At 39.8% G+C, this 13,426-nt stretch overlaps 1 protein-coding gene across 4 annotated transcripts in view; it reads left to right on the forward strand.

The window, feature by feature from the left end:
• The window catches only part of LOC148420488 (zinc finger matrin-type protein 4), a 96,186-nt gene that overhangs the window by 50,287 nt on the left and 32,473 nt on the right, over positions 1–13,426 (forward strand). For all 4 annotated transcript variants that reach the window (XM_088421948.1, XM_088421949.1, XM_088421947.1 and 1 more), the window contains one exon: positions 11,821–12,063. In XM_088421948.1, the coding sequence (XP_088278074.1) occupies positions 11,821–12,063 (243 nt within the window). The remainder of the gene's footprint in view (positions 1–11,820; positions 12,064–13,426) is intronic.

The following is a 13,426-nucleotide window of genomic DNA, read 5'->3' on the forward strand; positions in this document are numbered from 1 at the left end:
GAAGCAAAGTTTACACTCTAAATTCTAATTTTTTACTGCTTTTTCCTCACCGTATTGTTCCCACTACACATTCTCACTTGCATGTGAGATGGAGACTGCTTCTGTAGGTAGTCAACATGGACTTGGACTAGAGTGGCCAGAATATCAGTCACACAGCTCACAGGCACTCCTACAAGACACATGATTGGCTCTCAGCGCAACATTGACCAATGAGGCCAATAGTGGATTACAACTCCTGGATTACAACTATAATTAAATAAACCTAGGAAGAAAAATTACACTTTATCTTTCCAGACTAAAGGACAGTGCATCCAGAGTGTATTTAAAGTGCTTCACTTTGTCCACATTTTATCATTGTATAATCTTCTAGCTCAAAATTCAACACACAATTATGACAATGAGAAAAGCGTTTTTAAATTGATTAAAAACAGAAAACTCGGAAATCAAACATTCACAGCCTTTGCTTAATTGTTGATTCACCTTTGATAGCAATTACAGCCTTAATGCCGCGTTTGATGGAGAGCGGACGGTTTTGTATTGTAGTCAATGGAGTTTGCGCGACGGGCGCGATGACGCGTCGAGCGATGCGATGGAGCGACGCGCGACGTGTAATTACGCATGATGCGAGAAGTTAAAAAAATTTAACTTTTGTCGCGTGTCGCGTCAGTCAATCAGCTTTGGGAACGTCTCAAGCAGGGGGCAGGAACGAATCATGGCGGCCGCATTGCGGTCACCGGGAGCTATCCAACACAGCCAGCTGAGCTTTCAATACAAAATGGAGCCAAGCAAGAGCATTCACCTGGCTTGTAGAAAGGTGGAAGGGAGAAATTGGGACAACGGGTATGTGCACCGTTTGCTTCGTTTTTTTAACAGCTGTTGAACCGTAGTTACTGCGTTAAGCTAACAATAGTGCAACACTGACAGTACAGTATTTAGCATGGTATTGGCCTCTTGATTGCGACTTGAAACTTTTTTTTTTTTTGGCAGACGAGTATTGCCATGAAGCAAGGGACACGCAGTATAAAAAAAGGAATAATAAAGATGCTGTCGGAGAAAATATTGGCTCTGCCATATCCCGGAAAAGTGAACACTCAGCAATGCTCTCCTTTTCTAATCCACTGTAAAGTGCACAGCAAGCTCACTCCCCTCCCCTCGCGTGATACTGTTGCGTGAAAAGTGAACTTCATCTTGACCTCGCGACAAAACGCCTCGCGTTAGAGCGTAAACGACGCGCTCCATCTGAACGCAGCATAAGTCTTTTTTAATATGATGCCACAAATTTAGCACATCTATCTATATGCAATACTGCCCATTCATCTTTGCTGTAATTCTCAAGCTCCATCATGTTGCATGGAAGATGTCTGTGCACAGCCATTTCCATGTCTCTTGAGAGCTGTACAATCGAATTTAAGTCTGGGCTCTGACTGGGCCACTCCAGCACATTCACAGAGTGGTTCTCAATCCAATCCTTTCATATATTCATGTCTGTCGTTGTCCTGCTGAAAAATGAACCTTCACCCTAATTTTAGGTCTAGAGCTCTCAAGTGTTTTTACCTAGGACATCTCTATACATCATTGTATTCATTTTTCCCTCAATCTTGACTAGTCTTTCAATTCCTGCTGCTGAAAAACAGACCCATATCCTGATGCTGCCACCATCATGCGTCATTGTAGGGATGGTATTGGCCTGATGATGAGCGGTGCCTGGTTCCCTCCAAACATGATGCCTAGCATTCATATCAAAGACTTCAAATTCTGCCTCATGAGACCAGAGAATTCTGGAGGTGCTTCCAATTAACTGGACAACTACAGCCAGCGTGATCAGAGAAAACAGTAGGAGAGATATGTCGCCTGGAACGTAATTGGATAAGGAGACTTGGTGGTGGATGAGGAGGAGTGCATACAGAGCAAGAGGTTAGCTAAGAAGAGGTGGGACACTGAGAGGACCAAGGAGTAGGCAGGAGTACATAGAACTAAGGTGAATGTAGCGGTAGCAAAGGCCAAATAAAAGGCTTACGGTGACTTGTATGCTAGTTTGGACAATCAGGATCAGCAAAGATTAGTTAAATTTAAGTAAGGAGGGCATTGAACAGGATGAAGAGTGAAAAGGCGCTTGGCCCTGATAATATAGTGTACCCGTGGAGCTGTGGAAGTGTCTTGGAGACGTAGCAGTTTGTGACAGCATTGTTTAAAAGAATCTCAGATGTTGAGAAGATGCATGAGGAATTGATTAGAAGCATGCTGGAGTCCATTTTTAAGAACAAGGGATTTGAGCAGAGTTGAGGTCAATACGGAGGAAGAAAGTCTTAGATGGAGGCAATTGATTTGCTGTGGTGACCACTGAAGGGAAAACAAAAAAAGGCAAAAAAGACATGATCTGAGGCATTGGAAAATTTCAGATCGTCCGCCATGTTCCTTTTACGTAGGAGTGGCTTTTGTCTGGCCATGCTAACACAAAGGCCTGATTGGTGGATTCCTGCAGAGATGGTTGTCCTTGTGGAAGGGTCTCCTCTCTCCACAGAGGAACACTGGAGCTCTGAAAGAGTGACCAGGAAATCTATGGTCACTCCAGTGTTGCCTAGCTGTGTTTGTGTTTTCAGAGCTCCAGTGTTCCTCTGTGGAGAGACTCTCTCTGACTAAGTCCCTTAGTTTAGATGGCTAGCCAGCCCTAGGAACAGTCCTGACGGTTCCAAAGGTCCTCTACTGATGAATATTGGAGGCCACTGTCCTCATTGGGACCTTCAAAGTCACAGATTTTTTTTTGCTCTATCCTTCTCCAAATTTGTGCCTCAAAGTAGACCTATCTTGCAGGATTACATACACCTACTTTGGCTTTATGCTTGGGCTTTGTTTGATTGTGAGACCTTATATAGACAGGTGCGGGCCTTCCTTCCAAAACTTCTTTTCATATAGTCACAACGCTGTATTGTGTGTAGAATTTTGAGGTGAGAGATTAATTTAATATAATTTGGAATAAGGATATAAAATGACAATTGTGGAAAAAATCAAATGCTGTGAATACTTTCCAGATGGACTGCATACTATCGTTCACACTATACATTAGCACACAAACACTAGTTTGATTTTTCGACGAAGAATCAATAGAACTATTATTTTTGTGATAAATATTTAATAGTGACTGCCCCTCACAAAATCTCTATCCTGTGTATTTTCAAGCATTGCTTGAGTGGAACTATTTTAGTTCAAAGCTTTTCATAGAATCATTTAGTTAATCATTTCGCAAATCAAAACGCCATATCTTCTTCAGAGGAAAGAGAAAGTGTCTGCAAACATGTCAGAGGCCCATGAGGGAAAATTTGGAAGGTGAAGCCTAATGATGATGAATTAATGTTTGTTTAAACTCTTGATTTTTATTTTTAAATTAGGCTGTCTGGTGAGTCGTGCCAGGGGGGCTTTACATAATGTGACTCTAATTGGATTATGGTCACAATTCATAGAGCAGTGAATTTGCACACTTACAGAAAAAGGAGCATTATGATACAATAGAATCTCAGTGACATTTGATTCAACTTTGCCATACTTTGGAAATGTACCACTGATGTGCTGGGGTCAGCATCCTGTAACATTCAAAGAGCCTTTTTGCCCAGGTTTTCACGGAAATACAAGACTAGGATCCGCAAACACTTTAGACATCTGAAAGGAAGATGGAGTCAGAAGAGTGGCTTACAGCAGGTCTTTTGTTAGGTTAATCAAGGTTGTTACCACCTTATTTTCAATTTAAAAAAAAAAAAAAGCAAGCAAACTGAACCATTGTCTGGGTCCATTCTTGCTCACACAAAGGGATATTAGGATGAGATTCATTCTGTTAAGAAGACTTCAAGCACTTTGTTTTGGAGTGTTTACCTGTATATCTTGTTTTCTTGCTTTTAATCTGGAAGGCCACACTGTATTTCCATTTCCTGTTTATGTTCTCCGTTCGTCATTCAGCTTAGTGGTGTTTGTGTTTACTAAGACTGTTGGAGCATTGTTTTTAGTCCAAGAAGTTTAAAGGGATGAATCTGGATCATGGTATTTTTCCTCTTTCTGCACCTAAATATATGCATTTGTATTATAGTTGGTGCATTGGTGATTTAATCTCTTATTAAATATGAGCTTTACAGTTCCGATATTTCTAATCAGGGAGTAAAACGCCTTGCTTGCAGAGGCCGCACCTCTTACCGTGTGGCTGCCTTGTCGTCCCCTTCATGAGTTCAATGCTGGCCATGAAAAACCCATTCATTCTGTTATTCATGCTGGACATTAAAATACAAAACAGTGTCAATACACTGCTTTCAACAACACCCGTTTCCCTTATCAAATTCCTCTCCGTGGTAACCCAGTATTTATAACAGCAAAACGTTATCACAAATAAATGAAAAATTGCTGTTTAACAAACAAAACCAAACCGAAACAAAAAGATATGGTCAAGGATGGTGTGTATTTACTCTTGCACAGGTGATACTGGAGCGAAGTATGAGAGGTACGAAATTCTTCCATGGTCATAAGAGTTCTTCAAATCAGATTTATCTACTTGGGCAGGGCTGCTGTGAGAGCGCAAACTAAACAAGGAATATAAATGAACCAATGAAGGAATGTAATACTAGGGTGAGAAATCAACATTGTGACATGGTTAAAAGCTCCAAAAAGTTGACTTTTCAAGATACGACTGCTTTAAATAAAATTACAATGGCTTTGCCAGGCACATAAGAGATATTAGATCACAGATGGCGAACTCAAGGCCCATGAGCCAAATTTGGCCCGCCTCATCATTTTATATGGCCTGCGAAATGCTAATTATGAATTCAAGTTTCTGGCGAAAATACCAAATTTGCAAGTTGTCTTCAATTTTAAAACATTTGGGGGAAATAAGTATTTTTTGGTTACCAGCACCCCTTTTGAACAGTTTTTAGCGACCTCTGATTTCAAAATGTACAAATATGAGATAAACAATCAAATTTATAAAGGCTGTCCAACAGAAACTATTAACTACAATGTGGCCCTTGATAAAAATGAGTTTGATAAACCTGTATTAGATGGTCCTAGACGCTTGCATAGGAAAAAACACTCTTGTAGGTGGTGTTTTTGTTTTTGTTTTGAAGTTCAAGTTTCAGCGATCAAAAAGTATGCTGCTTGGCTTGATGTGTGACTAGCGCAAGCAAAAGAGAGGCAGCAGGGAAAACTCTCCTTGTGAAAATATTATGCAATCAACAATTATTTTGACACATCTGTTTGTTGAGCAATACAAATTTTGAATCCTTTATGATCAAGTGTTTCTCATCACTGACTGAACAACCAACTACTCAATGCCTTAGCCATAGTCGTGTCAGTCAGATGTGTATTTCCATATCCAACTGCTGGGCTAGATAATATTAAGGATATGCTGAATGTAAAAAGATTGTTTACCATACAATTGGTACAAAAAGTACTGCCTAATATCACAACAACATCAACACGCAAGAACATATTCTTCTTCCATCTCAGAAGGAATGGATACTAAGGCTGGATTTGGATAAGATAATTTGAATGACAGACTGGTCTTCTCCCATGTGGTGCAGTTCTGATAAACCAGTCCCTTTAATCTCTGGGGCCGCATGGAAGAAAATCTATCTCCAAAAGTGTCCGGACAGATTAAATAATGCTATAGATCTTAAAAACATTGTCACGTATATGTAGATTTTTGGGCTACGTGTCATCCTGGTCCCAATTCCTTGCGAATAATTGGGGTCAATAGAACAGTAGATAGAATGATGAAAAATACATTAAACAAAAAAAGAACAAAATATAACAACTATACTGTGTTCTCTTGTTTTTTGTAGTTAATGATGACCAAAACCCCCCACGAAAAGTCAAATCCACGAAGGAGCTGCTTTTCAGAATCCATTGTCCGATTGATGATGCGAGCGCGAACGGATTAGGAGTTATCGTAATTTGAAAAACATTTCCTATTGGCGATGACTGGCGATGACTGAGGTCTGCCCCATCGTGGTTACTTTGGTATACAAGTAGGCTAATGCTTACATACTAACATGTTCCTATCTAAAATATGTGAATAAACACTTTTTCTTCTGCATTCTTAAATGGCTAACGCTTGCATGCTCAAAAGCTACAATTGAAAATGTGTGGATGAAAACGTATCTGATAGAGGTTTTTCAGAAATTTACTGGAAGACTGGAATACCTTTGCTGGACATTTATTGATGAAATTGGACCTGAGTGATGGCTTTTGATATTTTGAGAACTTTTGAGGCTGGATACTTGAGTTGCATTAAAATGTTCGGCATGATTCAAATATCAAGAATTTTAGTTCTCTAACGGTGTATAATATGTACTTTTGGCAACAAGACAAGGAGTTTTGACGTAAAGCCCCCGCTCTAAATAGCAATTGCACAGCAGTGGGCTGTGTTCATGCCTTAGGAGACATGTTGGCTTGTTATTGTAAAAGTACAGTCGTCAACTGAAATGAGTCAGTTCACTAAATCGGCAAAACAGTTGGCTTCTGTTTCTGTCGGCAAAAGGGGAGCTCATCTTGCATCGTTTCTGTAAACGATGCTGTCATTCGTTGGTTTGTTGGCAAAATGGGTGTCAGTCGGTAACGGACCAACAAACAGTATGTTGGTGCTGATGGTCTGCCAACCATTGTGAACAAATAAATAAATACAGATATACATACGTTAAAAAATAAAGGAATATGGAAGGGATAAGGAAATTGGATTCAAAGCATGACTACATAGGTAAAACTGAAACTCGAATGTGTAAAAATGTGTAAAAACCACTAATGTACTCCAAAGTTGTAATAAATAATATGGATAATACAAATTATTGGAGCTATGGTATCACAACTGGCACATGCACTATAAAGTGAGTGAATGAAGAACCCAGGAAAACCCTAAATGAATAAACCAGTAAATGTAAAGAATTGATACGTTGGTATCTATACTATACATGTATTGACTTTAGAATCAATTCTGTCAGTACTTGGATCTATCTGCACAACCCCAGATTGGAGTAATAGTGATGTCAAATGCATTTTAACCATTGTGTCTAAGAGTTCATCTAATAAAAACTAATAAAAACAATCTGTGAATGTCATAAATGTAATGTCATTATTGTTTGCATTCACATGGCCTCCTTCTGTAATTTTCATGCATTTTTGGCAAATACAGCTTTTATTTCTCATGCACAAAAACACAGTGATATCCGAGAAGTACAAGAACCACAGTAACAGTATCTATATATTGATTGTGAAGTCTGGGAATGGGGAATTAATACCTGCGGTGTGACTACAGATTTCCAAATGACACAAAAAAAGATTTTGTAATGGACCTGTTCTCTATTCTTCTTCACAGTTCACACATCTCATCCACCTCTACATCTCTGAAGCTCTCATTCTTTCTCATGTGCCCCACTCCTTTAAAATCACCTACTTCTGCTCCACTGTGCAGAGATCACAGTCACGAGAAAAGACAGAGTGGGAAAACACGAGAAGGGGATGGGGGGGTGGAGGGATACATCCAAGAATATTTACCTTTTGCATCAGAAAACATGCTGGCCACTGCAAAACTGTCACACACACATGCTCTGTGGAGGTGCAGTTTTTTTTTTCTTCCAGTAAAATTAAATACCAGTAAAAGGGCAAAGGGATTCCATTTTTAATTGAGATTTATGAGGCGCCAAAAAGAAGTGAAGGCAACATGAGAGGGTGTGGTCAGTGAAACGAGCAGCCAAAGCTTTAATGACGATCAGCTTGCAGGGTTTCTATTAGCACACCCGCACTAAAATAGACAAAAGCCAAAAGGCACTCAATGAAGCTCAGACCTCCGCCAAGGTGGAATGATTGTGGTCTGCATATCAAAACAAAGCATTCCTGGCAAAGAATGCTTGACTGTAAATCATTGCAATCACACTGAATATAAAAGTGAATTCATTAAGAAAACTGATATGATGGCACTTTGCCAAGTCAAAAGCGGGGTTATGAGATCAGGGTATTTTATTAACTCCAAAAGTCACAGAAAATTAAGGACATTTCTGCCAAAATGGTGTGCGAAACATGAAAGGCTTGTTGAAAAAAACAAAAAAAAACATAAAAGCATGTGAAATGATGTGGAATTATTTGGAATGATATTGAATAATGGGGCAGGGCAGTGGAAGACTGGTTAGCACATCTGTCTCACAGTTCAAGGGTTGCTTACAACTCTGGCCTTCCTGTGTGGAGCTTGCATGTTATATAAAAATAATAATGATAATAATAATAATAATAATCTCCTTTTCACCCCGGTGGGGTGGTATCCATTTTATAATCAAGCCCGGGCCCTCTACCTGAGTTCTGGGTGTTTGAGGCTTCTGTGCAGTATCTTCGATGTTCCTAGGACTGCACTCCTTGTTTGTGTGTGTGTGCCTTAGGTTAGCTCGTGGCTATAAGTGCAGTCGTTCTCAAAGTGGGGTTGGCGAACGTGATGTTGTGTCTGACTAAATAAGTGGCAGCAACCAGTTTGTGAGAAAATGACTCGGTTTGTTATTAGGGGCCGTGCAATTTTCAATTTTTATGTTTGATTTTTTAAAAGGGGTCCCTGACTCTAAAAGTTAGAGAACCCCAACCTTAGAGAACAGTTTGTAAACAAAGGGTTTTTTTGAGGACCAAAATGTCCCATCACAAGTGTGAAGCGCCATAGCAATATTTTTACCTTTACAACAACTCACCAAACTAAAATAATATGAATCATCCTTGAAGTGAACTAAAGTGAACTGAAATTTAACAGTCAACATTTACTGCAAGCTCTTCATTTGTAAACAGTCCCTGCGAAAGAGGTGTTATGACTCATGTATGAGTGGTGTTTTTGTTTTTGTGAACGCGTGGTATTGTTGCGCTGAAGTCATCAGCAACATAACTCAAGGTACGCTGTCACATTGTGAATGGCAGCTCGCCACATTTGGACACACCATCTGGCGTTCTAAGCGTTCATCATACAGTCTGGCTGTGGACCTGACACCCCCACCGCTCATGTGTCCAAATATACATTTACTGAACCTTACATGCAGCCAAGACTATTCTGGAGCTCATTCACACATATGGAAGCTTGGATTTACTCATGACGTACACACAAATAAACACACACAGCCTATAAGCCTTTGAGCTACAATGGGTTTGTCTTTGCTGTTGGCTATTAATGGCCAATCACCATGGTAACCAGTGTCATGTCATGAGCAGTGGGTCACCTCGGGGTCTAACTTCATTCCCTCACTGAGGAGAGGGATGAAAAGAGCAGGAGGATACAGGAAAGGGATGTAGTATAAGAATTAAACATAAAAAGAAAACGTCACGGTCCAAGTTCAAGAGAAGAGAGGCGATTTCTTGAAGTATGGTCTCTGAAGGGCCAGGGACCTTTTCGTGACCCTCATCTGTGTTTCACACATGAGGCTCACTAAAATCAATTGTTCTTTGCCCTCAGTCTAAAACACACCTATTCTCTGAGGTCCCTGGTTCACTTCTGGCTCTTCCTATGTGTAGTTGGCACTTTCTTCCCATGACTACATGGGCATTTTCCGGGTACTCAGTTTTTTTTTTCTTCCCACAGTCCCAAAAACATGCATGGTAGGTATATAGGACACTCCAATTTGCCCTTAGGTGTGCTGTGGGTATGACTGGCCGTCTGTTTCTTTTTGCCCTGCGATTGGTTGGCAATCAGTTCAACTGCCCATAGGCAGCTGGGATGGCACCAGCAGTCTGTGACCCTTGTGACAATGAGCATTTAAGAAAATAAATGGCTGAGGATGGGTTACCATGTCTCAGAAAGATTGAATATGAGCTCGGCCGAGTGGATGTTTTATGTTTCTGTGTCAGTGTAAGAAGTACAGCTTCCAAACCATATTAGAACGTAGGTGTCAAGGAAAGTGTGCTGACTTCAGCTGATCTCTCTCACCTTCCAATTTTTTAAATATCTAGGACATTTTCTTCAAGACAGAGTAGACTTTTTGGGTGGGCCCTATTTTGTATAAACACCACAAACACATGTTATTTTTTCATAAATATTGCTTATGAATGTCATGGTAAAGCACCTATCCCACTCAGGGGGAAACGTTGGGGAGTGTCGGCAAAGGTCACGGCTATTTGGAATCTTCAGACGTAGTTCAAGGTTCCAAATTTTCACCAGCGGTATGCCTGTACTGCTCTTTCTCATTAACGAAATGTCCTTGTGACAATCATGAAAACCACCGTCAAACATTTGGCAACTGTTTGCGACCTTGAACAAACTCTAACAGCTGACGACCATGTGCAACTGTTAGTTTTGTCAACACTTGCAATTGTGTGCCCCCCAGTGAAGGGCTGAAAAATGTTTGAGACACTTTGAGTATGCAACAAACTCAAAGTAGCAATACTCCTACTAAATAAAATGTTGTTTGTTGTTTTTTTAACAAGTACATTTAGTTGTGACCATAGACTTTTCTTTCAGAAGCAAATGAAGAGTAGAAGAATCAATGTGCCATTCTTCTACAGCTTACTAGTGCTATGGAAGACTTAATGCCAGATATGTTTTGCATTTAAGTATTGAAAACTGGTATCAGTCTCTCTGTGTAGTCAATACAGTAAAGGGACACTGAACTTAAGACTTTTTCCGCATAAAATACATATTTCATCTCTAGTTCTTTTTATAAATATTTTCATGTACAATTGATAGCTTTAACAACACATTTTCACAATTGATATTGACTGCAAATTTACATCAGATGTGATCAATGCTCCCGTAACAACCAATCCTGGCTCACCAGTTTTCTAATGCTGTAAAAAAACGCGTAGAATAAATATTACATTTCACCATTTCTATCAATGAAGCTTTGCTTTCTAGCCTGCAATGTACATTTCTTTCAGTTCTGCGTTGAGAAACAATGCTAATCTGCTTTTTTTTTGTTCCACCATACGCAAATTTGAGTGCCATTTTTTATGCCTGGCTTACAAAACGATGGCTTGCATGTTTGCTTTATAATGAGAAGTTGTCAAAAAACAAAAACATTGTACATGCCTATGTTGAGTAGCTGTCCAGTGATGTCTAAAAACACATCAGGTCAGACGAAATAGGCACATATTTACTCAGTCTTTTTGTCAGTATATATTTGGAACGACAAAGGGAAATTATTTTATTGCTCAGGTCTGAGGATGACGTTCCATTTGAGGGAAAATAAACATTTAATCATGAAGGCTCATTATTGAAAAGGCTTTATTTTTTTCTGCTCCAGAAAGCTGTGTTTTTGTTGTTGTTTTGCTTTAATATGGCTATTTTAACATTCTGGGCCCCCAAGCCCTGGTCTATCCCTATAATTGGCTTGCGACCTGGGTAGGATGTACCTTCACCTAACCCAGGTCAGCTGGTGAGACACTTGATATCCTAAGTAAAAATGAATGATAACCGAATGACATTCCTGAAGCCTGCCAGGCTTCATGGGTTGGATGCAATGTTGCTTGATATGTCCAGTTATGCTTGGTATACCTGCATCAATTTAAAATCTAATAAAAAAATGCACATATCCTAAGTAAAAATGAATGATAACCGAATGACATTCCTGAAGCCTGCCGGGCTTCATGGGTTGGATGCAATGTTGCTTGATATGTCCAGTTATGCTTGGTATACCTGCATCAATGTAAAATCTAATAAAAAAAAATGCACGATTAAGCGACATGGTTTATCATCCATCCCCCTCAGGTACTCTTAACCAGCTAGATGAGTCTATTTTTGATAACATCAAAAATATTGTAGACATCATTGTTGTGTTAGTGTTGAAGGATGTCATTAGGATAATTTAACATCATAATATCATCTCCTCACCCTAGATTCCTCCCCTTCAACCCCGCTGCCCTCAGACCCTACAGCATGCCCCCCTCCTCCGTCTGCATCTGTGGTCAGCGGCAATGGTGGAAGAGAAGCCGGAAAGTACTGCTGCCTGTGTGGTGCCTGGTTTAACAACCCACTGATGGCTCAGCAGCACTACGAGGGCAAGAAGCATCGCAGGAACGCCGCCCGAGCACGGCTGGTGGAGCAGCTTGCGGGAAGCCTGGATGCCACAGAGAGCACAGGTCAGTCCATGTAATCCCGCCTGAAAGACCCCTCTCCCACGGAAGCGAGTGGCAAGTGAAAGGCAGCAAGGGTGTTATTACATTTTAAAGGGAAATATGAGAAGAGGAATTAATTTTTAACTCCTGCGGTAGGGTGTTTGCAAACACATTTTGCGCAGTGATAGTTTGGATACCAACGTCACTCCAGTTGCCACAAGTGTGTAACTTCAGTCATGCTCTTAGTATACTCCAAAAAACAGAGGGATTACCTCACGGTAATTACCTTTAACTATCAAAAGAGTTTTGAAATGCTTTCCAATTCTTTTAACACAAAAGGCTTTGGGGGTTTAGGAGAAAGCCTGCATTACGGTCTTAGTAAGGAGGCTTTAAGGTTGAATGATTTACATTTGACGGTGAGTAAATGCAGTTAGATCAGCTTAAGACTGACTTATGGTCAGCAGCTTCAGTTTCCTCTGTGCATCCATTCTAGCCACAGCTAAATAGAATTCGAAACCCCCGGATTACTGTTGCAAGACCTGTCATTCATCACTCGAAGCAAATGTTTCTTTCTCACTAAAAAAAACCTCATTCAATTTCTGGCTAAAATGTTTGAACAATTTTAAATTTTGCAGCAGACTTCAGCTTTGCATTCTATTGATTTACATTAGATATGACCAATGTTTGTTCAACAGCTTTAACTGACATTCCAGCTTCTATCAGGTTTGTAATTGTAACAAAAATGTAGCTTTAGTTCTTTATTTTTTTGAGCAGTTGTAACCATTTAGCTTATGCATTATTTGAGATGACTTCCAAATGCTGGGTTCAGTTTCACCCATCAGGAGGAATGGTGCTGTTTTCTCTTGTCAAATGCCAAATATTTAGAAAAGAATATTAAAATAAAACATTCTCCATCCTGACCCTCGATGACTTGGTCAAATTAGATTCAAGAAGACCTTGAGCTTTGCTTTGACTCACTGCATTAGCGTCTTTGTTGCTATCGTTAGCTGTGACTGCACTCACAGTTGGGCGCTTTACATTTATGATGTAGCCCGAACTTGAGCTGCTTCTTTGGTAAGTGAGCTCTTTCCTACAAAGACTTCATGTCACACTACCTTCATCAGTATCTACTGTATATACAGTATATATATATATATATATATATATATATATATATATATATATATATATATATATATATATATACAGAGGGTATATATATGGAGGGCATCATCACCGTAATAGACGAAGGTGAAAGAACCACACGATCCTGCTCGCTAAGTATGGAATATCAACAACGGAAGTGGCGCCAAAAAAACAAAAATCAAGCACAAACGTATAAACTATCAAACTAAATAATTTCCAAAACATTATTTCGGGTGCAGCC

The sequence above is a fragment of the Hippichthys cyanospilos genome, chromosome 8 (assembly GCF_059441005.1).
Source record: "Hippichthys cyanospilos isolate Australia breed blue-spotted pipefish chromosome 8, RoL_Hcya_1.0, whole genome shotgun sequence".
In the NCBI taxonomy this organism is placed as follows: Eukaryota; Metazoa; Chordata; class Actinopteri; order Syngnathiformes; family Syngnathidae; genus Hippichthys; species Hippichthys cyanospilos.